Source organism: Marmota monax, unplaced genomic scaffold (genome assembly GCF_021218885.2).
Source record: "Marmota monax isolate L192 unplaced genomic scaffold, Marmota_monax_Labrador192_F-V1.1 WCK01_AAM20220418_F8-fsc00008, whole genome shotgun sequence".
Taxonomy (NCBI): Eukaryota; Metazoa; Chordata; class Mammalia; order Rodentia; family Sciuridae; genus Marmota; species Marmota monax.
Window position 1 is genome coordinate 3,057,588 of NW_026694432.1, and position 22,417 is coordinate 3,080,004.

Genomic DNA, 22,417 nt, shown 5'->3' on the forward strand with positions numbered 1-22,417 from the left:
ACACCTGTTTCAGGCACGTTGCCCTGAAATCCAGAGAGAGGAGGACCATCCTAGAGGCCTGCCAGTCCTCAGCACAGCCCTGATGCCCCTCTCTTTCCTCGGCCAGGTGCTGTTTGCCCTGAACCAGACCCTGCTGCAGCACGAGAGCGTGCGGGCTGGGAGCCTGCAGGTGCCCTACACCACAGAGGACCTCATCAAGCACTACAACTGCGGGGACCTCAACGCCGTCATCTTCAACCACGACACGTCCCAGGTGAGGCTGCTTCCTCTGCCCTAGCTCCACGGTCCCTATGTCTTCAGCTCAAAAGACCTCGAGTCAGGCCCATAGAAACCCATCTGGCATTTATTAGACACCCATTGTGTACCAGGCATGGGCCATCTCCTCTCCAACCTTGATATGCGGGGGCTGTCATCCCCTTTACAGATGGGGAAACTGAGGCTCAGAAAACGGAAAAGCCTTGCCCAAGGTCACACAGCCTATAGTTGTTGAATTATCAATTTATCAAGAGCAGTGATTTGTGCCAGGTCTGTGTGGCTGTGGGGCCTAGGACCTTGAAGCTTAGCCTATAACACCATGGAGTCCTCAGAGAGATTCAGTTCAACATCTAGGGAGACCAAGGCCCAGGGAAGAGAAAGCCCATGGTTAACAATGAACTTGAACTCCACTCCAGCCCAGGACATTCTGCCTCCATTTAAGTTCTAGAGGAAAGATTACCATTAGGCCATAGTGAATAGGGTTCTGAGAGGGCTGAGCATGGGTTTGTCCCTTCCCAGATTCCACCATCTTCCTCATTGCTCCCAGGGTCAATTCCCAGACACTTTTCCTGGCATTCAAAGCCCTCCAGAATCTGTCCTCTGCTGGTCTTGTCAGCTTAGCTCCCCACCCAATCACCTTGCTTGTTCTGGAGGCCTATAGCTCTTCTCCTAAGGGAGCCTGTCCTTTTATACCTCTGTGCCTTTGGTCAGGGGCCCTCCACCCCTCTGAGTTCCTCCACCTTGGCCATGGTCAACTCCTCTGAGAAACCTTTTCTGGTTCCCTGGATGAAGTAAAGATATTCCCCCAGGTACCTCTGTGGTCCTCCTGTGCTTCCTCTGTCATGGGACTCAGCTATCCATTCATCAAAGATGCAGTAGAATTAGGCAGAAGAGGCCACTTCCCTGCTCAGGACACCCACCATCTGGGCCTTCCATTTTCCTCAGAGTCTCCACAACGGCCTGTGCGCCACACTTTCTGCCCTGCTCCCAGCCCCTCCCCCTCTGGCTATCTCCTTTACATACACTCCAGCCTTGCAGGCTCTTTGCTGTCCATGAACCCACCTCACTCACTCCTACCTTCATGCTGGCTGCTCCCTCTGCCTGGAGTGCTCTTCCCAGGCATCCCCGTGGCCCACTCCTCTCCACCTTCAATACTTACGGAGTCATCATCAGCTTAGTGAGGATGGAACCATCCACCAAGTGCAACCTAACCCCCCACTCCCACTCTTTTACATCCTTTATTATGCTTCACTTTTTCCCTGGCCTCAAAGATCCTCCAATGCAATATATGCTTGATGTGCTCATTAGTGACTATTATGTGGTCCTTTCCCTGGGAACACAAGCTCTATGAGGGCAGAAGTTGGGTCTGTTTTATTTTTGATATATCCCAACTGGCTAGAGCAGTCCCTGGCCCACAGCAGGACTCAGTAACTATTTGCTGAATGAATGAATGAATGAAATCCTTTGTAAATGCCAGGTACTATGCCTGCAAAGGAACATGGTGGGGAGCCAGAGAAAATAGCCTCTGTAGAGCTTACCCCCTCACTGGGGAGATTCAAGAAGCCATTGCTCTGTGGGGAGCAGTGTGGCTGGAGTCCATCACAGAAACAGCTAATCTAGTCAGGGCTGGGAAAAGCAGGAGAGATTCTTGCAAGGTGAGAAGCCACCGAAACTGAGTTGGACACAGACAGAAGAAGGAATGTTCCAGCAGAAAAAGTTCATGTGAACTAACCAGAGACAGAGAGTAGAAGGTGGAGTTAGAGTTCAGGCCAGAGATGTGCCAGGGCCAAGCTGTGGTGTTCTGTCTGTGTCTGCTGGGTACCCTCCAGACATGGGCTCCCTGAGGGCACAGATAATGCTGTTCATCTCTTAGTTCCTGCTGCCAAGAGGACCCCTCAGAGCCTGGCACAGAGCATGTGCCAGTAAGCAACCTTCAAACAAGCAAATGTAGGCATATTATGTGCTTGGAGCAGCTTAAAAGATAAAAAAAAGAAGGAACCACAGACCCCTCTGTAGGAGGCTTGAGATTCTGAGGGCTGTGACTAGGTGGAAGAGAAGTGAAGGGGAGAACCCGGACACCACAAGGCTGGTAGAAATCTCATTAGTGACAGCATTATGGCAAGGCCTTGACCTGAATCACCCTCTGGGAGAGAGGTGGAGGGAGCTCTGGGCAGAGAGGCTGGCCTGGCTGTGATGTGGCCAACCTGCAAAAGGGTATGTAGGACAAGGTCCTGGCCAGGCTATGGCTGACCAAACTGAAAGAGGAAGGTGCAAGATGACCTCAGGGGATGGTGAGCTCACATTTTCTTTGGTCTGTGTTCAGAAGCACTGATTTGTCTCTGGTAGTAGAGAACTGCCTCAGGGGTCCTCCAGCAGTACCCATACTGAAGTGGGACAGAGGATGAGAGGACTGGTCCACCCATAGTACCATAGCCACCCAGGATGTACACCAGAATGCTCAGGCAGAACCTACCCTTGAGGAGGACTGGCAACTCTGCCCCAGAAACAGAAAGTCTTGTGTCAGGGTAGCAAGGCTGAACCCAGGGCTTACATGGTCTGACTGTGGTGGAGCTGCATCTGCAGTCTGTGGAGGCTGAGGATATAGAGGATGTAGGGCTAGTCACTCTGCCTGCAGCCACAGAAGGCTTCAGGGGGAGGGTGAATGGGAATGAGGCTCAAGAGTGGAGTTCACAGGGGAGAATGGAGGGAGGGGCTGGCAGGCAGAGCAGGCTGGTTGGTGGGGCATGGGGATGTGGGCCCACCTGAAGGCATGATTTTGCAGAGCAGGGGGCAGATCATGCAGGGGCAAAAACTCCTGCTGATGGTGAGAGCCTGGAGAGTCTGAGCCCAAGGGTGATGTGATCAGAAAGATGCCTCAGGCTGCAGCGCCGGAGAGGATAAGCGGCCTCTGGAGGCCAGGCCAAGACAGGTACAGAGCCCAAGTAGACAGTGCTAAGGAAAGGGACTGGGTGCACCTCCCACTTGGTTCCTGCTTCCCTACTGCACTGTCCCCACCTTCAGAATTGACCGTGCCTCGGCTTCTGCAGCCCCCAGGTCACTGGCACTGTCACTGCCCCAACATGGACTGGGCCATCCCGAGGTCCTCCCCCAGGAAGACTTGCCTGTGCCCCCAGCCTACCTGAGGTGTAGGGCAGTTACATATGTGTCTTGTCCAAATGCAGACTCCTTTGAGAATGAATTACAGTTCAGAGTCAAAATGATTGACAGGTGTGGAACATCTCCTCCAACCATAAACCTGCACTGTCCTGGCCAAACCAAGACATGTGGCCCCACCATCTGCTGCTTCCAGTGAGCTCCTTTTGGCCCTCTTCAAGCATACATCACACAGCACTCTTGGGGGTATGTGCGACTCCACTACTAGGCTATGAGCCCCAACTGGGGCAGCAGACCCAGTCTGAGGGTGCTCTAGGGCCCCTACCCTGACACAGGGCTGGACCTGTGGAGGATCGCAGAAGGTCCTGCCAGATGGAAGGGTTTGTTGAGATCAATGTCATCAGCAGACCTGAGCACTTGACCATCAGACCTGACCAGCCTGAGCCATCTCTCGCAGCCCCACCAGCCCTGCCCACCCCCCAACCCAGACTGAGCTCTGGACCCTGGGGACTTTACATGTCCTCTTTGAAATGCTATCATGCATCCTGCACTTAAACTTGTCATGGGAGATTTAAGGCCCCTGACTAGTCTAATGACATCATTAATTTGCTCCCATTTCAGCCCTGGCCCAGACCCAGGCCCCATCCTTGGCACAGAGTCAAGGCCCATCAGCATGAAAATGCAGAGAATGTCAGCCAGCAGCTGGACAGCCTGGGGAACCTGAATGTCCCCCTGATTTCTTCATGGCTTTGAAATTTAATTTTTTTTGCTCTTGATCTTGTTAATTTTTTTAAACTCCCTAAGGAATAAGTGGAATTGCATTTTGTACCAGTATACAGTTATGGTCAGGAACCTAGGAGGAGGGGTCACATGATCACGGGTCCCAGAGACCCTTGGAAGAGGGAAGGGAAGTACAGTGTTGCCTTCATGGATCTCATGGTTCTGATGACCCTCGACTTGTCCTCTCCGTCTCTACCCACAGCCCAAGGCCTCCCTTCACAGGCTGCCTGCGTCCTCACACAAGAGGTGATGAAGCCAGCGCCAGCCCCCAAGCTAAGTGTGTAATAGATGACGTTCATTGAGACTTCCTTTGTGCCATGCACTGTGTTAAGCACTTTCCAAAACATGTAATCCCTACAATAATGTATCCCCTGCTCCCCACCTTATTTCCAGTTTGGAAACGGATTCTCCCAGAGGCCAAGACACCTTCCAGTTAGAGTAAGGCCACCCAGCTAGTAAGCTGCAAAAGAGGGACTCCAACCCAAGGTGTCCTGGCTGTCTAACTTACACATATAACTGCTCTACTTCTACTGCCTCTTGGCCTGTCCACTCACCCACTCACACTGATTGAGCAAATGTTTATGTGTTGGTATAATGTGGTCTCACATTCTGCAAGCAGGGAGAGAAGTGGAAGTTGGGGAAATGAAAGACCATAAATGGGAGTGATAACCATAAGTATTTGATGAATTTCCAATGTCTGCCTTTAGAGTGGTGGTAAGAATTAGTGACAGCAGACTTTGCTTGCAGACTTCTGCAAGCAAAAGTCTGGAGATGGTAGTGACACTGATGGGTTGTGGGGAAGGAGAGGCTGTCTGTGACTCACTGCCTCCATTTCTTCCTTGGCCCCATGCATACATTCAAGGAGATGGTGCTGGCTGGCTAGGCTTGCAATCCAGATTGGAAAGGTGAAACGCTGGGCATCAAAGAACACAGGAGAGCAACTGAAGTCAGGAAGGGTCAACATCAATGTATGTTCAAGTTTTAGGACCTCTCAGAGGGCATTTTGTCCAGGCACCAGGAACCCAGAATGACAAAGATTCTGTTTTTGAACTCAGACAGCTCTCTGCATAGTTTAAGAGCACATTTGCAGTACTGTTGCCAGTCCCCGTGACTGGCTGTGGAGGGCAGGATGATGAAGAGCCCAGGGCTGGGAAACCTTGGCAATTAAAAAACAGGTTGTGGAACAAGTGTCAAATGGAAGAAGCTGTGGTCCTGGGGTTGAAATTTTCAAGAAGGGACCAAAAGTGTAAGAGGGGCAGGGGGCAATGCTGCAGTTGTAGCTCAGTAGAGCACTTGCCTAGCGTGTATGAGACACTAGGTTTAATCCTCAGCACCACATAAAAATAAAGGAGAGAGAGAGAGGAGAGAGAGAGAGAGAGAGAGAGAGAGAGAGAGAGAGAGAGAGAGAGAGAGACCCCAAAGGGTTTGTGTTATGTCCTGAGAAGTGGCGGAGCCAGGGGTAGGTAGATGGTGACTTAGACATTGGAAGAACTGAAGGTGATGCTACCCGCTCTCTTCTCTGTAGAGTGGGGTGAGCCAAATGCAGTTCAAGGCAGCACCCCATTTAACCCCATGAAAACATCAGCCCTGTCCTATAAATGAGAAAACTGGGGATCAAAAATGTTAAGTAACTTTCCCAGCACTACACAGTGTCAGACAGGGTTGAGAAAGCTCATGTCAACCTAATTCCATACCTTGTGGTCTTCCTGCCACACCAGGCAGATGGATTGACCCCCACACCCTCTTGCTGACCAGAATTCATTGCATGTGGCAGTGCTAGGCTCAGCACTAAAGGGAGAGATGAATATGGTCCCAGCATACTCATACTCAGTGTCTAGGAGCTGAGGTTCGCCAGGGCAGATCAGGAGGCAGGATGGCACACATACCATTGCAGTAGCCAGGATTCTCAGGATGGCTCTGTCACTTCACTAGCTGAGTGACTTTGCACATATCTCAGGATATTTTCTGCTCTTGTTTGCTTCATCTGTAAACAATACTTATTTCAGAGGATATTGGAATTGATGACAGGCATGCACGAAGCATGTAGCCCACTGTCCAGCCTCGTAAAGGTAAGTTGCCCAGCCCTGCCTGTGCCGCGTGTGTATCGGATATGCACCTTGCTCTGTCAAGAACGGAAGGCAGCCTCTGTCTTGCCTTTGCAGCTACCCAATTTTATCAACACTACCCTCCCACCGCATGAGCAAGTGACAGCCCAGGAGATTGACAGCTACTTCCGCCAGGAGCTCATCTACAAGAGGAATGAACGCATGGGGAAGAGGGTCATGGCGCTTCTGCAGGAGAATGAAGACAAGATCTGCTTCTTCGCCTTTGGAGCAGGTTTGGAGCCCTGACCTCTACTTCATGAAGGGAAAAGTCAAAGCCCAGAGTGGGGCAGGAAAGCAACAGAGCTGGGACCTAAACTCTCCTTCTGCTATGGACAAGGGTCCTTCCATAACAGACCTTGTGGGCTAGGGAAGTGACCCTGCCAAGTCAAGGTTAATTTCCCAGGCTCTTTCCTGCCCCAGGGGCCATACTGAGAGCTTCCACTGTCCATCCCAATCTCAGGCCCACCCAAAAGAGCCAGAGTTGAGGCTGTGAGGGCTTTGTAGCCCCAGGGAGGTGCTGGGCTCTGGCAATCGACAGTCCTGGCTCTAGGTCCCACTCTACCTGAGTCACCTTAGCTATTACCTTCTCAAAGTCTCAATTCCCTCTTCCATAAATGGGAGTGATAACCATAAGTATTTGATGAATTTCCAATGTCTGCCTTTAGAGTGGTGGTAAGAATTAGTGACAGCATTTAAATAACCTGTCACATAATAAGAACTCAAAATGGCAGCCAAGATGACCATCAGCACTATAACACATATAATCACAATATGGATCCATGAACTTGATGCTCTCTATTGGGGGATCAGCCTCTTCATGCAGAAGTTCATGCAGAGGTTCATGCAGATGTTCAGGTGCAGGGCTTGCTGAGCGTCTCTCTTCTCCTTCACTCTTCCTTCTTTTTCCTGTGGATGTCTCTGCCGGTGACAGCAATATTTATCTTGGGACCAGGATATGATATGTCTTCAGTAACTTTGCTCAATAGCTTATAGCAACATTTTTTTCTTGCTAGAATTACCTGCAATTTGGGTTGACAGAATTCACTTCCTGTTTCTTGAGAAGTAAAGGCGATGTTGACAAGCATATTCACCATGCCTGGTGCCAGGCTCATCACTGCTGTCCCCTGCCCTCCCTTTCCCTGGCCCATCCTCAGACACATTTCCCTCCAGGTTCAGCACTCAGTCTAACCCACAGGGGACCCTATGGATGCCCTGACTTTATGATAGGGTATGTCCAGTGTTTGAGGTCTGCTCCTCCACCACCCGTTCAACCCCAAATCCTTCAAGGGCAAGAGCCAAGGGTACATCTGTCTGGGCTGCTCTTTCCTCCTCTGCATCCCCTAGCACAGTTCAAGGACAAAGAAGGGGCTTAGACACTGACACAGGCCCTCAGAGACAGTCCCACAGCAGCTAGACAGAAAGAGACCTGGGCTCATGTTAGAGCACTTCCATGGCCCACTGTGGCCTTAGCAAGACTAGTCCCTTCTCCCAGCCTTAGTTTATTCATCTGAACATGAAAAGCCAGGACTGGCCTGGGCCATCTAGGATTCTAGGAGCTGTTTAGGCACAGGTGTCAGGGAAAGTAGAGGTCTCACAGAGGGTCTGGAGGAGCCTGCAGGAGCAGAACATTGACTGATCTCATAGAGAGGGCAGGGCCACTCTCCTGCTGCAGGACACCTGTCAAAGGCCTGGTGTGCGTCAGGACAATTTGGAGGACCCATGCAGAGAAGTGGTCCTCAAGCACCCTCCCCCACTCCTGCACCACCCAGAGGCCCACCACCCCCCTATGGTCCTCTGGGCAGTGCATCCTGCACTGGAGCAGCCTCAGAGACTCCAACGGGCAACCAGTGTGTGTCATTCACCTCCATCCTCCCCCTTAGCCCCGGGAGGAGCCCCAGAGAGTGAGTCTGAGACAGGCCAGTGACAGCCAGCTGCCCCACTTGAATAGATGGTTCCCACCTGCCTGCCCCAGGACCCAGGACCAGAGTCACCCAGCACCTGGGTGTTCTGAAGCTCTCTTCTGTGGCAGAGGAAACTGTGTCTAAAGAGGAAAAGCACAGCAGTGTGGGCAGCCCTAGATGCTGACCTCCTCTCCTGAAACTCCAGATCCATGGAGGCATGATGTCCACTCAATACCAGGCCAGCACACAAGTGTCATGCCCAGCTCCACTCTCCCATCTCCAGAAATCTGTCAGGCACTGGTCAGATCTGCAGACAGACCACCAGAAAGACCCCAAACTCATTCACTCTGTCCCTCCCCTCACTGCTAGCCCAGTCCAAGCCTTCACAGCTCCCACTTCCCTGCCTTCTCCCGCCTCTAGACTGCTCCCCACATTATAACTGGTGGATGGGGCTGCATCTGTCTCCCACCCTCACCTTGGGCTCTGGAAGGGTAGGCACCATTTAATCGTCTCTGTGTCTTTGATGTTGAATGAAAGAATGAACATTGACCAGAGCTCCCATCCTGGTCTCCCCTGGTCTGGTGAGCTTCTTAGGCTAAGCCGGCAGTAAAGTGGGGTAAAGCAGCCCCACCTTGCTCTCATGGACCCTCCAGGCAAAACAAAAGGTCTGGAGCCACACACAGCCTGCTGGTGGCCACCACTTCTTACTCAGCTATGCCTAGAACAAATGGCCAACTCTGCACAGCAAATCTCTCAACCCAGGAATTATGCAACCTTCCAGCCACAACTAACCATGGGCAAACTGAAGGCCACAAGGGCAGGGGCATGAGCAAAGCTCAATGAGCTGGGGACCGAGCCAGTCAGGACACCAGTCAGGAAGCTGTGACCCAGAACTCTGAACAGTGAGCAGGGCAGCCAGCCAACAGAGTGGGCCTGTAGCAGACAGAGTACTGGCCCAGAACGTGTTCACACAAAACTGGTGACAAGAGCCTAATCTGCTCTTTAGGTTCCCGTGGGCACGTCACTCCCAAGTCCCACACCAGAGGACAGGCTGAAGGATTTATGCCCAGGACCCCAGTGGCACACTCCCTCAGTACAGCGCCTGTCTGGGGCCTCTGTGGGTCCATTGTGGGGCATCCCAGACTGAGAAGGGGGACCTGAGGCTCAGCTGGCCTCCTGTTGCCAATCCTTGCTGGGTCCTCAAGGAAAGCAGAGGAACCCCAAGGCTGCGGGAATGAGGGGGGCCCACACCACCAGAAAGACACTTAGCCACCCCAGGCATATTGTCTGCTCACTCCAGAGACTCTCTGAGCCAGACTCCATGGGTGTTTCCAGAGAATATCTTAGGAAATAGCCTCACCAGGTGTGGGACCAGGCACTGCCAAGGTCCTGCCCTTCCAGGCTGAGGTCCTGCCATAACATGGTAGGTCACCTTTGGAATCCAGCCCAGGAAAAGAAGGTGAGAGATTGAGCCTCCAACTGCCTGGACCCTCCAGCACTTATGAAGGCCCTTCCCCACCCAGCTCCATAACCCTGCCCTGTGAGCCCAGCAGGACGGGCAGGGATGCTTACTCCTTGGGGCAGTCTGGTCCTTCTCTGTGCTGCTCTCCAGGGGCTTCAAAGGCTGAGATCTTGTCAGGAGGCCTGGATGTGAAACCTGGCTCTACCACTGTCAGCTAGGAGACCCTAGGAAAGCCATTCCACCTCCAAGGGCCTCAATCTCTCGTCTATAAAAATGGGGATAATGCAGTTGCTTCATTAGATTATGCTAGATACATTCATTCGGCTCTGTTAGAGGAATTATTTTAATAAAAATGCCTAGTAAGTGCCAGCCACCATGCCAGGTTCTCCAATTATGTTACTTCTGATCTTTACAATAACGCCATGAGATGGGTTTAATTATAGATTCCTCATTTTGCACATGAAAACTAAAGTGCAGATGAGTGGCTTTCTCCAGGCCCACAGATAAATCTTCAACTTGTGCCCTGGCCTTCAATGTACAATGTGCAGTCTTAGCCCTTTCCTGCACATTATACCCCTGCTGGATGTGTTCAGAACTGTTGGTAGTTGCCTGCAAAGGGGTGTTTGTTTAGCTGACACATCTCACAGATGTACGTGTGTACTGGTGTCTGAGATGTTTCAGCAATGTGGCACAACTTGACCTCTCCCAGAGGTTATGCAGCAGGCTCACAGACAGTAGAGTCCAGACATGCAAGAGAAAAACACCTGGCCACCTGCTATTTGTCAGGGTCCTGGGTCCTGGGTAATAGACCCATGCCTGGGTAATATTTGGAGGCTCAGATGGAAACCCTGCCTCACTGGGAGTTGACTGTGGCCAGTGTGGAACACACCATGTGAACACTGCCATGGGTGATGTATGCCAGCCCATGGGGAGAGGAGGCCCATTCTTAACTACCAGGCTCATGCATGTGCACAAGAGCCTCTGAGATCTCCTAGTCCATTCACTTGTAGAAGTGGATTCTTGGATTTTTTTTTTCTAATTGGCAAGTAACTGAAGAAAAGGAGTATGATGGTAAACTCTTTATTAGCTAAATTTCTTCAATTTGCAGGTTTATCTAGTGTTCTGGAATTATCTTGTTAACATTATTTGAAATTAAAACATCCATTACTTTAAAAAATTGTGATGATAGAAGACAGAAAGGGGTCTCAAGGTCCTTCCTGAGCAAAATAAAAGCTGGAGAAAGTATTTATAAAAACTGGTAACTATGTTTCCCCCAATTCACCCACCTGTTATTGAAGATAGGAAAACGTTCAGCATGCTCAAGACACAATGGAAGAATGCCCTAGAATGGCTGAGGCTGCACAAACAGAGAAAAAGAGGTTCCAGAGCCAGGAAAGGAGGGAGCAGAGATCAGGTAGAGGAGGAAACCTCTTTACCTGAAACCAGAGAAAGGGACGGAGAGGGTCCGCAGGCAGGTAGCTTGGTGCTTCAAAGGTGAGTGAGTCCTCTACTGATGGCTTCTAATCAGATCTCCATTCTCTAAGTGGAAGGTGCAGTCATCTGCAGGGAAAGAGGAGGAAGGTGGGAAGATTCTTGATTTGAAGAGAGGAGAATATTTGACATAAATGCAAGAGAGATTGGCTATAAGACCCACCAGTATAGGAAGTTAATAGATTTAACACCTGGGCCAACTGTGATTGATTGGTAATAGCTACCTGGAATGTGATGCTGTACAGGGAGATCAAATCACATCAGAGTCCAACAGAGAAAAGTCCTGCTTGATCTGAGATTGTGCTGTGGACTGTAATGCCAGCACATGCCTGAAATGTACCTACTTTATCTGCTAGGAACAAGGACCCATGACACTAACAAGTAGCAATTTTTAATATTTTCTCTGGCAACACTAAACAGCTAGAGTGCGAAGGCAGATGCTGTCTCCCAGTTCTTGCTCCTGACTTTACCCTAGCACCGCCTCCTCAGTGACCACCCCATTACATGTAAACTACTCCAGGACAGGGCCCACTCACCTCAGAGTTGTCAACACCTAGTAGACGTTCTAGAAAGACACGCTGGATCAAATCATGTAGACACCCATTCATTCCATTTAGTCACATGGTATCTCCTGGTATCCCCAGGCCTCATGGTGGTGGTGGGTGTGTGGAAGATGTCTCAGTCCTGGGCACTAGAAGAGAATGACAATTTTAGTACTAATTACAAGGAAAAAGGTTTTCTCAAGATATTTAGTCATTACCTACGAGTCCTCCAGCCATTTTTTTTTCATGTAGGAACTAGAAGAACTGGGCTTGAAACATGAACCAGATTCAGAGGTGAGCCAGGTACTCTCGAGGGCCCATTCATTTCCCATTCACTGGCTCTGACAGCCAGTGGTTGTCACACAATCTATATCCCTAGCACTCTATGGTGTGAATAGAATGCTAACTTCTGACATTCCAAAATCCTTCCTCCCCAATATTCTTCTAAGATTGCCTGGTTCTAATATACTAACATTCTAGCAGCATAGCACTCTCACATTCTAGTACAATTTGCTTCAACTACTCTTGGAGTCTTTGGGAGAAGTGTAGGGCTAAGAGCCTTCCAGGACCTGGAGATCCCTCCTGGTAGGGCTGGTATCACCTGCCACACAGGAAGCAAAAGTCCAAACAGAAAGCAGGATTTGAAGGGTTCTAAAGCAGTTCTGTGAACATTATAGACAGAGCTACCATCTCTGAGTGTCCACATATCCATCACATTCAGCCACCAAGTTCCTGTCTTTTTCCTACACTGCTAAAGTGCAACAAACCCATAATCAGAACCATTCAATCATGCTTCTGGGGCTGGAGCATGAACAGATTAGCAGTGAAGACCCCAAGTTGAGAGCAAAGAGAGATATAAGCTCCAAACATATTTTTATTAATGGCAACAACAATTGCTCCCTGGAGAATGGGCACCATCCTACTTGAAGAGCACCCATATCCATCAATTCATATGACCCCACATCCTCAGTTTCTCCTGGAGGGAGACAATGAGATGGTATTTCTCATTCCATTTGCCAAATAGGCACACCAAGAGCAGATGGGATTTCCAAGAGTCTGAGAACTAAAGTGAAATGCTGCTAGTCCTCTCAGTGATTCTTGCTGATGACCAACTGCCCTAAGAAAACCATTTAGCTGGTTCTTAGACCTTCTGTTCTGCTAAGAATGTCCTTCCCCTCTTCTACTGGGCTCCCTCCAAGTCCCAAGGTTTCCCTCCCACAGCTTTGCTCATGCTGAGCATATTTGTCTTAGTTCAGTCCAGGCTGCCCACTGCCCACTCCCTGCATACTGAGAAGGTGTTCACCCCCTACTTGTTGAATGAATGACTGCACCAACCCCGAGGTTTAGAAGCAGAACTGCCCCTGCCCCTGCATCACCCCATTGCAAAACAAGGTCTAGAACTGAGTCTTCTGCCCCATGTTGGGAAGCTATGGGGTCCAGCAACATCATAGCTGCCCTTTGGAAGGTGAGACAAAGAAAGGTATTGACAAATTAAAAAAGACCTAAGAGGAAGAGTCCCAGGTCCTGTTGACTAAACATTCGGGCAGAGGCCGAGGAAGTGGTTCAGTGTTAAGCAGGAGGGTTTTTATGGAGAGGAGGCAGCGAGATGGTTAGGAAGAGAACAGCAAAAAGGGAAAGAAAGGACAAGGGGGAGTGTTAGGTCAAGGCCATGAAAGCAGAAAAGGGAAACAGCCAGGTGTCCTGCAAATGTCTTGCTTTCTGAGACCTTGTGTGTGACTTCCCCCTACCCACCTGCACAGTAAGGTGCTGAGACAAAGTGAGGTATCAACCTCTTCTAGCCTCAGCACCCAGCAGTTACATGCTTGCTAGCAAAGGCTTCAGCACCTGGCACTGAAGGAGGCAAGCTATGTCAGAGAAGGCTTCCTGGAGGAGGGGTGAGCCCGTGGAAATGTCCCCTGCACAGGTCCCCTTTGTGCCCAGAGTCCTCAGACTAAGACCCATACCCACCTCCTTCCCAGCTGGGTTTTCCACTCATGAGTGGGCTTAGGAACTGAAGACCCTCAGAGCTTGAGACTGGTCCTAGAATAGCAGCCATGGTCCTTCTAGGGCCTTTAAACCTTAGAAAGTAGAGAGAGCACACGCCCAGCCCAGCTGCTCTCTCCTCTCCCAGGCAAGCATCCCCTGGCCTGCCACACAGCCTCTGGAAGTGTTTCAGAATTTCCAAGGATGGTGCTTCAAAGGATCCCTGCCGCCCACCACAGATACATCTGGCTGCTGGCACATCTGCTATGGGCTGTGATCCTTGGCCAGAGGCGCCGTTCCTAGTTCAGCCCAAAGCACCCAGCCGGCCAGAGCAGCATCCCCTCCTGACTCCTCCATAGCTTTCCTGCTCTGAAACAGGGAGAGTCAAGAGGAATGGAGAGTGATATCCCAGCCTGTGTCCCTGGGCTGCTCTTTGAAGGAGCAGTTATGGGTCTCAGCTAGAGGCTTGGCACTCTTGCTAGATGGAGAGTGTGGGGAAGGTGAGAGGAGAGGAAGGGGTCATAGGTTTAGAGCAGGCGCTTTGAAGCCAGACTGTGTCACCTAGAAATTCATGGCCTCTCTCATGAGAACTAGCCTTGGGCAGATCAGTTGCTCTCCCCATCCTCAGAGGCCTCCTCTGTGATAAGCCTGAGAGTCAGTGGCTGGCCCTTGTGCACTCAGGGCCTGGCATGGCCCTCTCATTCCATCAGTGTGACCTGGTCCCTCAGAGCCTGAAGTCCTCTAGGGACAGAACTCCTACACCAAGAAAGGAGGACAGGGCAGAGGGAATGAAATATTCTGTGGCAGTACAAGGAAATCCCTAGAGCTGGGGTCAACTCCAAGTGACAATGAGGCCCAGCAAGTGGTAAACCTCTATCCCTGCCCAGGTTGCTAGCCAACAGGGAGTCCTGGGGCCCTGAGATGTTGTAATTCAGGAAAGGGGTCTGCAGAGTTACAATGGGTGATTACCAGGGCTGAGCACTGACCCTTGCAGTCCACAGAACCCATCACAAGCCACCTCCTGTGCTGGCCTGGGAGCACCCTGCACAGTCTGCCTGGATTTGAAATGGTCTTGCTTAGGAGGAAAGGGGACCATCTCTGAATCATCACAGGGTCCCCAGGGCCTGGCATATGTCTCACATGTAGTAAGCCCCAGTAAAGTCTTGTGGAGAAAGTACTGTGGGCTCCAAGCCCTCAGGGCCCAGACTTAGGTCAAAACACCCAGGGCTTATGTCCTTACCCCTGGGACACAGCATTCACAAAGAGGAGGCTTCCTGGTCTCTAACCAAATGTTAATTTTAAAAGGATCTTACCCAAATAAAATGAAAGATTCAAACCTTAAGGATTTTAGAAGAACCAAAAGCAATGGGGGACACCTTCTAATGGAAAGTTCACACCTAGGGGAGGTCCTGAGTGGGACCCAGTCTGGACAACTGTCAGACATGTGGCGCAAGCCCCAGAGCAGATCCTGCTCCAGAGGAAGCCTTCTCTGACTCCAGAGGAAGCCTTCTCTGTCTCCAGAGCCTCAGCATCCACAGCCGCCTCCACCGTCCCTTGACACAGTTACACCCCATGCCGTGCTTGCCCCTTTCTGCCTGCGTGACACTGGGCAAGTTGTGTTCGCCTCAGCAGGACTCTCATGAAGCTGAATGGGTAAATGAATCCACAGCATTTTGGCACATTCCTAGTGCTGGAGCAATGATAGGCGGGTTGCTCCTCTTAGTATTTGTATCTGCCTTTGCAATACTGAGGGCAAAGCCATGCTGGCCAGTGATGTCCCGGGGCTCTTTCATTTCTGACCTCCTACATTCCAGCACCACCCATAGCAGAGCAGGAATTAAAGCCTGCTAAGGTGGCAAGATGCGCTGGTTCCACACAGACATCACCAACTCCCTGTAGGGTGCCAGTGTCCCCCTTGGCACAGGCCTGACCAGCACTTATCAGCCTTACACATCCCCAAGGATGGAGCACCACTTCCCTTACCATTGGGCAGAGAATTCTTTGATCGCAGCCAAAAATCTGCCCCTTCACCTTGTCCTGAAGCCATCAGAATCCTATGACTGGTCCCTTTGCCCCAAACCTCACTGAAGCCCACCTGGCCTTTCCCTGTGTATTCCAATTGCAGATCCTGCTGGTGCAGACCCACTCGGCTGCTCTCCTCTGCGCCTGTCCTTGCGCTGCCCTCTGCCTTTCTTGGAACACCCTCCCACCTCTCCCTCTGGGTCCCACACCTTCCTCTTCAGCCCCATCCTCCCTGGCATCCGTCCATCACTTCATGGCTCATGCTGGCCTGTAAGTGTTTGTTAGCCAGTCTCCCCCTCCACGCTGTGACCTCCTCAGGGGTAGGGACTCTGAGCCTCGGCTTCTGGTCTGTAGCTGGGTACAGAGAAGATGTCATTCTAGTCCTCACTGATCTGAGAAGACCCAGCCCTGCCTGGGCCAGCTACAGAAGAGGAGGCTCATGTCTGCCTGCTCACTGCCACACATTCCTTGGCAGACTGGAAGCTCTCGGTGCCCCCAATTGTCCATCCCTCTGCTGGCCCACCCATCCAGTCCTCCTGTCACACTTCCTCAAAAAAACAAACACTACTGTAGCTTGATATCCTGCCGGAGGCCCTGGCAATGAGATTCTCATTTGAAAGTTTCCCTTGCATTAATTTCAGACGGAACATAAATACGGGCTTGGGATTCCTCCTCCAGGAGGAGAAAGCTAGAGCCCCGGCGTACTCACTGGAGAGAAAACATGTGTGCTGGCCCACGTTACTTTGAGGCCTGTGCAGGAACATCTGGTTCTCCCCTCCTCCTCCTCTGCCCAGCCCCCAATGTGATCTTGGAATTGCCCTGTTAATTGGTGTATTGTTCTCACTGAGCATTCGTACACTTTTCTCTCCAATCTGCTGAACCTTGGAAGGTGCACAAGTTTCTGACAATTTCCTGCCCCCAAACGCGAACTTGGGATCCCTCACCGCCGCCCGTTCTTTACGGTGGGGGTACCGGAACATGCAGCGAACTGGAACATCTCTGAGTTGAAGTCCAAGCTTTGCCTCTTACCACGTGTATGACCTTGGGCAAGTCCCATCCCCTCGCTGAGCCTCAGTTTCTTATCTGTACACTGGGGACCTCCCAGGGGCTGCTTGTGAGGATGAAATGAAACAGTTCAGAAGCATCACGTACCTGGGAGCTTCGTGAAGTATGAGTGTGTGTTCAGGTCACCTGTAATGGGAGCACAGGGGTGGGAGGACTCAGGAGACCCTGGGACTCTATGTGAGAAAACGGCCCCAGGAATGGAGAGGAAACTTCCCAAGGTCACACGGTCAGTTGATGAGCTGGGCTTTCTGTTAGGCCCTGTCCTACCAGTCTTTCTGCATCGGTGGAGCATTTGGGACTATCCGGCTGATCAGCTAGATCTGGCCTGTGTTCTGCTCCCCCAGCCTGTGCCCCACTAGCCAAGCTGAACCACCCTGTATGGACTCCTTTCCACAGAGTGCACAGCCCCACTTGCACGCAGAAGAAAGGGAGCCTTTTTCTCTGCTCTGAAACATCACAGGGCTGGTCCCTCTGAGCAGTGTGCCTTGTCCTGTTGTGTATAAATATTCTTTAAGTGGGACCTGGCTTATTTCAGGGGAGGCAAGCGCCCACCAACCCCCATCAATTTGAAGACCTGTGGTCTCCCTCCAGGCCTTCGGCTTCTGGATTCTCTTTCTGGTCTCTTCCGTTTTCCCTTGTTCTCCTTCTCTGGCTTCTCTGTATTCCAGATCTCATTATCTAGTCCTTGTCTCCATCTCTTTCTCTCTTTGTCTTGGTGTCTCTCCCTTTCTCTCTCCCTACATGGTCTCTGTCTCTTACTGTCTGTCTCTCCACTTCTCCTCTTTGTCCTTCTATCTGTTCCCACAGGTCCTGGAGCTCTCCTCCTCTTGCATGCCCCTCTCTGAGACTCTCTCTTCTCTCTACCTCCTTCTCTTTGTCACCGCAGGTCTGTGTGCCCCACCCACCCCGACCCTCCCTCCCTCCTTCTCTGCTCACCCATGCCTCTGCAGATGATATGGGGGAGGCTTCCTGCAGAGAGCTGGCCAGAGGACAGCTGGAAGCCAGTGCTGAAGGGCTAAGCTGCTGAGCAGCAGCCAGGAGACCCAGGGAGCGCAGGCCAGGCAGGCCGAGTCCAAACTCCATGAGGCCCTTTTGGAAACTTTCCACAACCTTCCCTGCAGGTTCCAGAATGGGTGTGGTACATTTTTCAGGATTTCTGACCCAAGAGACAAGCTTCAGCCCTGTCTGCCAGCCCCTGGGGACAACACATGCCGAACCCTGGCTCAAGGGTTGGTGCAGAGGGCGAAGCTCCCGAGGTTGGTGGAATGCGGAGAAGTATCACCAAGAGACAAGGCAGGGGATGAATGGAGGGGACTCGGGTCTCGTGGGGTAGGATGAAATCACAGAAAGGATGTGGAGTAACAGGTTTTGTCACTCACTCGCTCACAAATGTTCATGGAGTCACTGCCATGCATCAGACTTGGGCTTGGCTCTGGGAACAAAGATGGGTCAGAAATGGCCTCACTCTAGAAGAGTTTGGAGTCCCCCCTTCAGATGGCTCTTTGGGAGCCGTTGTTCTGATAGTCAGCTCTGGGGTATGGGAAGGTCAGTGTAGCAGCGGTAGGGAGAGGGGACTAAGGAGAACAGGATGGTTTCTGCAGAGGCTCAGGCAGCAGGTGGTAGTGGCAGGGGCAGTCCCATGTGTTTTGAGAGGAAACATCAGAGGTCATTGGTGACTGAAGGAGGATGAGGAGGGAAAGGAATCCACACAGGGGTGGTTCGGCTTGTCTGGGGAGGACTTTTCTGGAAAGCAGGGCAAGCTTGGTTGGTAGGTGCTGAGGAGCATTAGGTGAGCTGTCCACAGGTGGCTAGACAGATGAGTCTGGGCCAAGGGGACAACTCCAGAGTCATCAGCATTGTGTGGTAATTGAACCTGGCAGGGTGGATGACTTGTCCCTGGAGTGAGCGGAATGAAGAGCAAAGAGACCAAGGGCAGGACCCCAAGTGCCTTGGCATTATATTAGGCAGGAGGAAAAAGCCCACGAGGAAGAACACAGCCAGAGCCATGCGGGGTAGTGAGGAATGCACAGGGCAGGAGAAGGTCCAGGGACCTGGAGAGTGCAGCTTTCATCAGTCCAGCTCTAGGGTCTGTGAGGTCAAGCCCCAGAGAGGGAGGGATGGTGGGAGCACAGGCTGGGTGTGCGTGACCACGCAGACCACATGGCGCGGCGCACCTTATACAAGGAGCAGAGGGAGGACACCATTCTTCACCCCCAGAACAAGGGAGGGGCAGATGTGGCTTGCGGCAGGAGAGGATGAGAATTTCAGAAGATCAGGATCTCCCCTGATTGCTGCCATCTTCTCCAGATATCGCGAGTCTTCTGTTCAGAGCAGCAGTGGTCTGACACCCTTGAGTTGAGGGAACACAGGGAAGCACCAACCAGATCCGGGAAACACTGCCACACAGTGCTCAGGATCCAGTGGTGTCCTGAGAGGCCCTTGTGGTCAGGGCTGTGTTGGGGCCATGCCGGGGCCTAGGCCCCTCTGAATGCCTCCTCCGCCCAGGCCCAAGCCTCCAGCAGTCAGCAGATACTTGCTGCTGCTGCTCCACTGCAGCCTGACGCATGCTGCCCTCCCTGGCTACTCTTGAAATCCTCTGGGTAGACACAGAGACCAGTGTTGGACCATGAGGCCCTTATCTTTAAACTCAGGTCTCCATGGAGGCAGAGGGATTCCCTCTTTTGCCAGGAACAGAGTCCAGGGGCTTCTGGCAGAGGTGTGTGTGCAGCCAGGACACTGCAGGCCACCACTGTCTGTGCCCTTCTAGCCCACCCATGCAACAGAGCAAGCCAGAAGATGGATGCTTCTGGACTAGCCAGAACTGTCAGCTCATCCATCATTCATGAGAGCTCTGGCCTTTCCAAAAGGTGTCCACTCCTACCTCATTAGAGCTTTATCACTTTCCCCAAGGAGCCAAAGTGCTATGGATTCATCTGATATATGGGAAAATAGAGGCTGGTGGCAGAGAAGCCACTTGTCCAGGACCATGGACTGAGGAGGAGACTCAGAGCTTGGCAAGAGCATAGGTCTTCTGTTCTCAACAGCATAAGTCAGGGCCAGAGCTCCAAAAGGGCCTGTTCATGTCTGTGCTCTCCAGGTCTCTTTCCCCCACACACCCCACTCCCATCCTAGCCTCTGCACATGCCATCCTTTCTCAAGTACCACTCCACTCCCATACTCACCTTGTTGCCTAAGCTACCCCCCAGAAGTCCCCCCTACCCCCAAGCTGGCTTGGATGTTTCCCGTGTGCCCACACCAGCTGTCATGTGTCTATCTGCATCATGCTTAGTACTCCAATCACAAGAGCCCCATTTTCAAGAAAAACTACCTGGAATGGCCCCTGCCTAGACACCACTGTCCAGCGCAAGATAGCATTTAGTGTTGGCTAAGCAAATGGAATAAATTGGTAGGGAGTGGGAGGAATGGGAATGTCTTTCTGTAACGGTCTCAAGTCAAACAAAAACCTTTGTACAGACTGAGCTAGAGGAGCCCTGGACACCATGCAGTATAAACTCTCCCCGCCTGAGGGATGGGAGGGTACTGGATGTGCCCAGGGTTTCAGCGGAGGGGATGCTGGTCCATAACATCTGGCCTTCCTAGTCCAGTGGTCTTTCCCATGATCCCCAGGTGGGACTGCAGGGACTGTGGGTGATGGGCAACCTGGGAGAGGAGAGGAGTCTGGCAGGCCACAGGGCTGTAGGACAGGCCCCTCTGCTCCAGCTGTTGCACAGGCCCAGCCAGGCTTCATCTGCGCCGGAAGCCTGTCCATTCCTGCCGGCTTGTCCATTCTCTGTCCTCCTCCACCTCCCTGGGGCTGTCAGCATGCTGACCTTCCTGCTTCCCACCTGTCACCACCCATCACAGGCAATCAGAGTCAGAGGGCAGAGATATCCCCCCAGGTCTGGGATGAAAGGTGAGCAGGAGCGGGGAGTGCTGCTCAGGGGAGTGGCCTCACAAGACTGACTCACAGTGGGAGGGGCCAGGGCCCTGGGCAAGCACCCAGCCAACGCTCACGTTGAGTAGGAGGGAATCTGAGGACCAGGAAACAGAGGGGCATTGCAGGATGCTGACTCCCAGCAGTCCCTGCTTTCATAGTCACTTGGCCTTTTGAGGATTGTCCCTAACCTGAACCTGGGAAAGGCTTCCCCTGAGTTCTCAGACTTCATGCCTGCATTTAAAATTTTAAAAAAAAGGCATTTCCCCTCTCTCTTCTGCAGATTTACACTAAGTTCTCCATTTGTATATTCACAGTGCCTGGTACAGAGCAGGTCACAGGGTAAGGGCATCATAAATGTTTGCTGAACAAATGAATAGTGGAGGGAGTGTTTAAGAAGACAGCTCCCCTCCCCACGACACACACTTCTGATACCACCCCTGGAGGGATCATTCTGTGTTCGTACCTCCTCTAGGCCACTGTCTGTGTCTGCTGGACCCTGCAATCAGCAGGGCTTCACTGGGCTTCCCCACAGGGTTCTGAGACCTCAATGGCCATCCCAGGATATTAGCCACTGTGTGTGCTCCAGAAATGTTGGGTAGATGATGAACAAATGAATCTATGATGTTCAAACCCTACCAGTATGTGTTGAGTTGGCACTAGGCAATGGTGATGTAGTCTCTGTCCTTAGGGACGTGTCCAGGAGACCCACAAGGATACAAAGGTTCCTACCCCATGCTGTAGGAGGAGGCACAAGTTAGAACTTACAAAGATGAGCTGTAGGCCTGCTGGGGCTGGAGAGTTTCTTGGAGCTGGGTTTACGTGACTGCTGAAGGGTTCTCCAGCCTGGACAGTCAGTGGCTGGGGTCGACTTAATGGCAGGAAGCACAATAATGCAACTGGAAGCTCTTGGAGTCCTTACTATGTGCCTGCCATTGCTCTCTATAACCTTTACGACCAACATTCCAATCATTCCCACTTTACAGATGAGGAAACTGGGGATTTAATCATAGCTGTGAGCATCAGAGCCAGAATAGGAACCCAGATAGGGTGGCAGCAGGACCACATCTTACCCAGGGAGCCATATTGCCTTTTGGAGTCTAGGGCCTTGACTGGTGCAGCTCACTGGTCCAAACACAAATGCTGGGGATGTCCCAAGCCTGTCTCCACTGACAGGCAACCTGACATGTGACTGAGCCTGCTTTGTGTCTTATGTTTTAGGTCACTTTCTGGGGAACAACACTGTCATTGATGTCCTGCGGCAGGCAGGGCTGGAGGTGGACCATACTCCTGCGGGGCAGGCCATCCACAGGTAAGCAACAGGGGCCTAGAGCATCTTGGGACTGGCTGGCCTGCAGCTGCCTGTCACAGGCCATGCCTGAACACGTGCTTCATGGCTGGCTACCCCTGCCTTCCTGCTCAGGCTTGAGGGTAGAGTTTTGGAAAAAAAAATAATAATATTGTAATGGGGCCTCCTGGGGACCAACTGGACCAGACACCTACAACTGGAGGCAGGACCGCAGGTAGGAAAGCAGAAAGGGTGCTGGTATCCAATCTTGATGGCAGGTCACAGTGGGACCAGATGAGGCAGTGGGATTTTGCAAATCCCACTAGGGAATTTTAGTGGGTAGCACTAGGATTTGTCAGAGGCTTGGAATTGAAACACTGGTGAATTGGATGGGGATTGGAGGATTTAGTGGATGCCCCAGCCCTAAATCTCCATGATGCTGTGGGAGGACAAGCCACAGCCTGGCCTCTTCCCT

General features: G+C 51.8%; 1 protein-coding gene across 3 annotated transcripts in view; it reads left to right on the forward strand.

Moving 5' to 3' along the window:
- The window catches only part of Trabd2b (TraB domain containing 2B), a 217,858-nt gene that overhangs the window by 179,147 nt on the left and 16,294 nt on the right, over nt 1-22,417 (forward strand). For 2 of the 3 annotated variants that reach the window (XM_046468715.2, XM_046468713.2), the window contains exons 3-6: nt 107-253; nt 6,156-6,218; nt 6,312-6,486; nt 21,876-21,966. In XM_046468715.2, coding sequence (XP_046324671.1) covers nt 107-253; nt 6,156-6,218; nt 6,312-6,486; nt 21,876-21,966 — 476 coding nt within the window. The remainder of the gene's footprint in view (nt 1-106; nt 254-6,155; nt 6,219-6,311; nt 6,487-21,875; nt 21,967-22,417) is intronic. The other variant, XM_046468714.2, reaches the window with a different exon arrangement.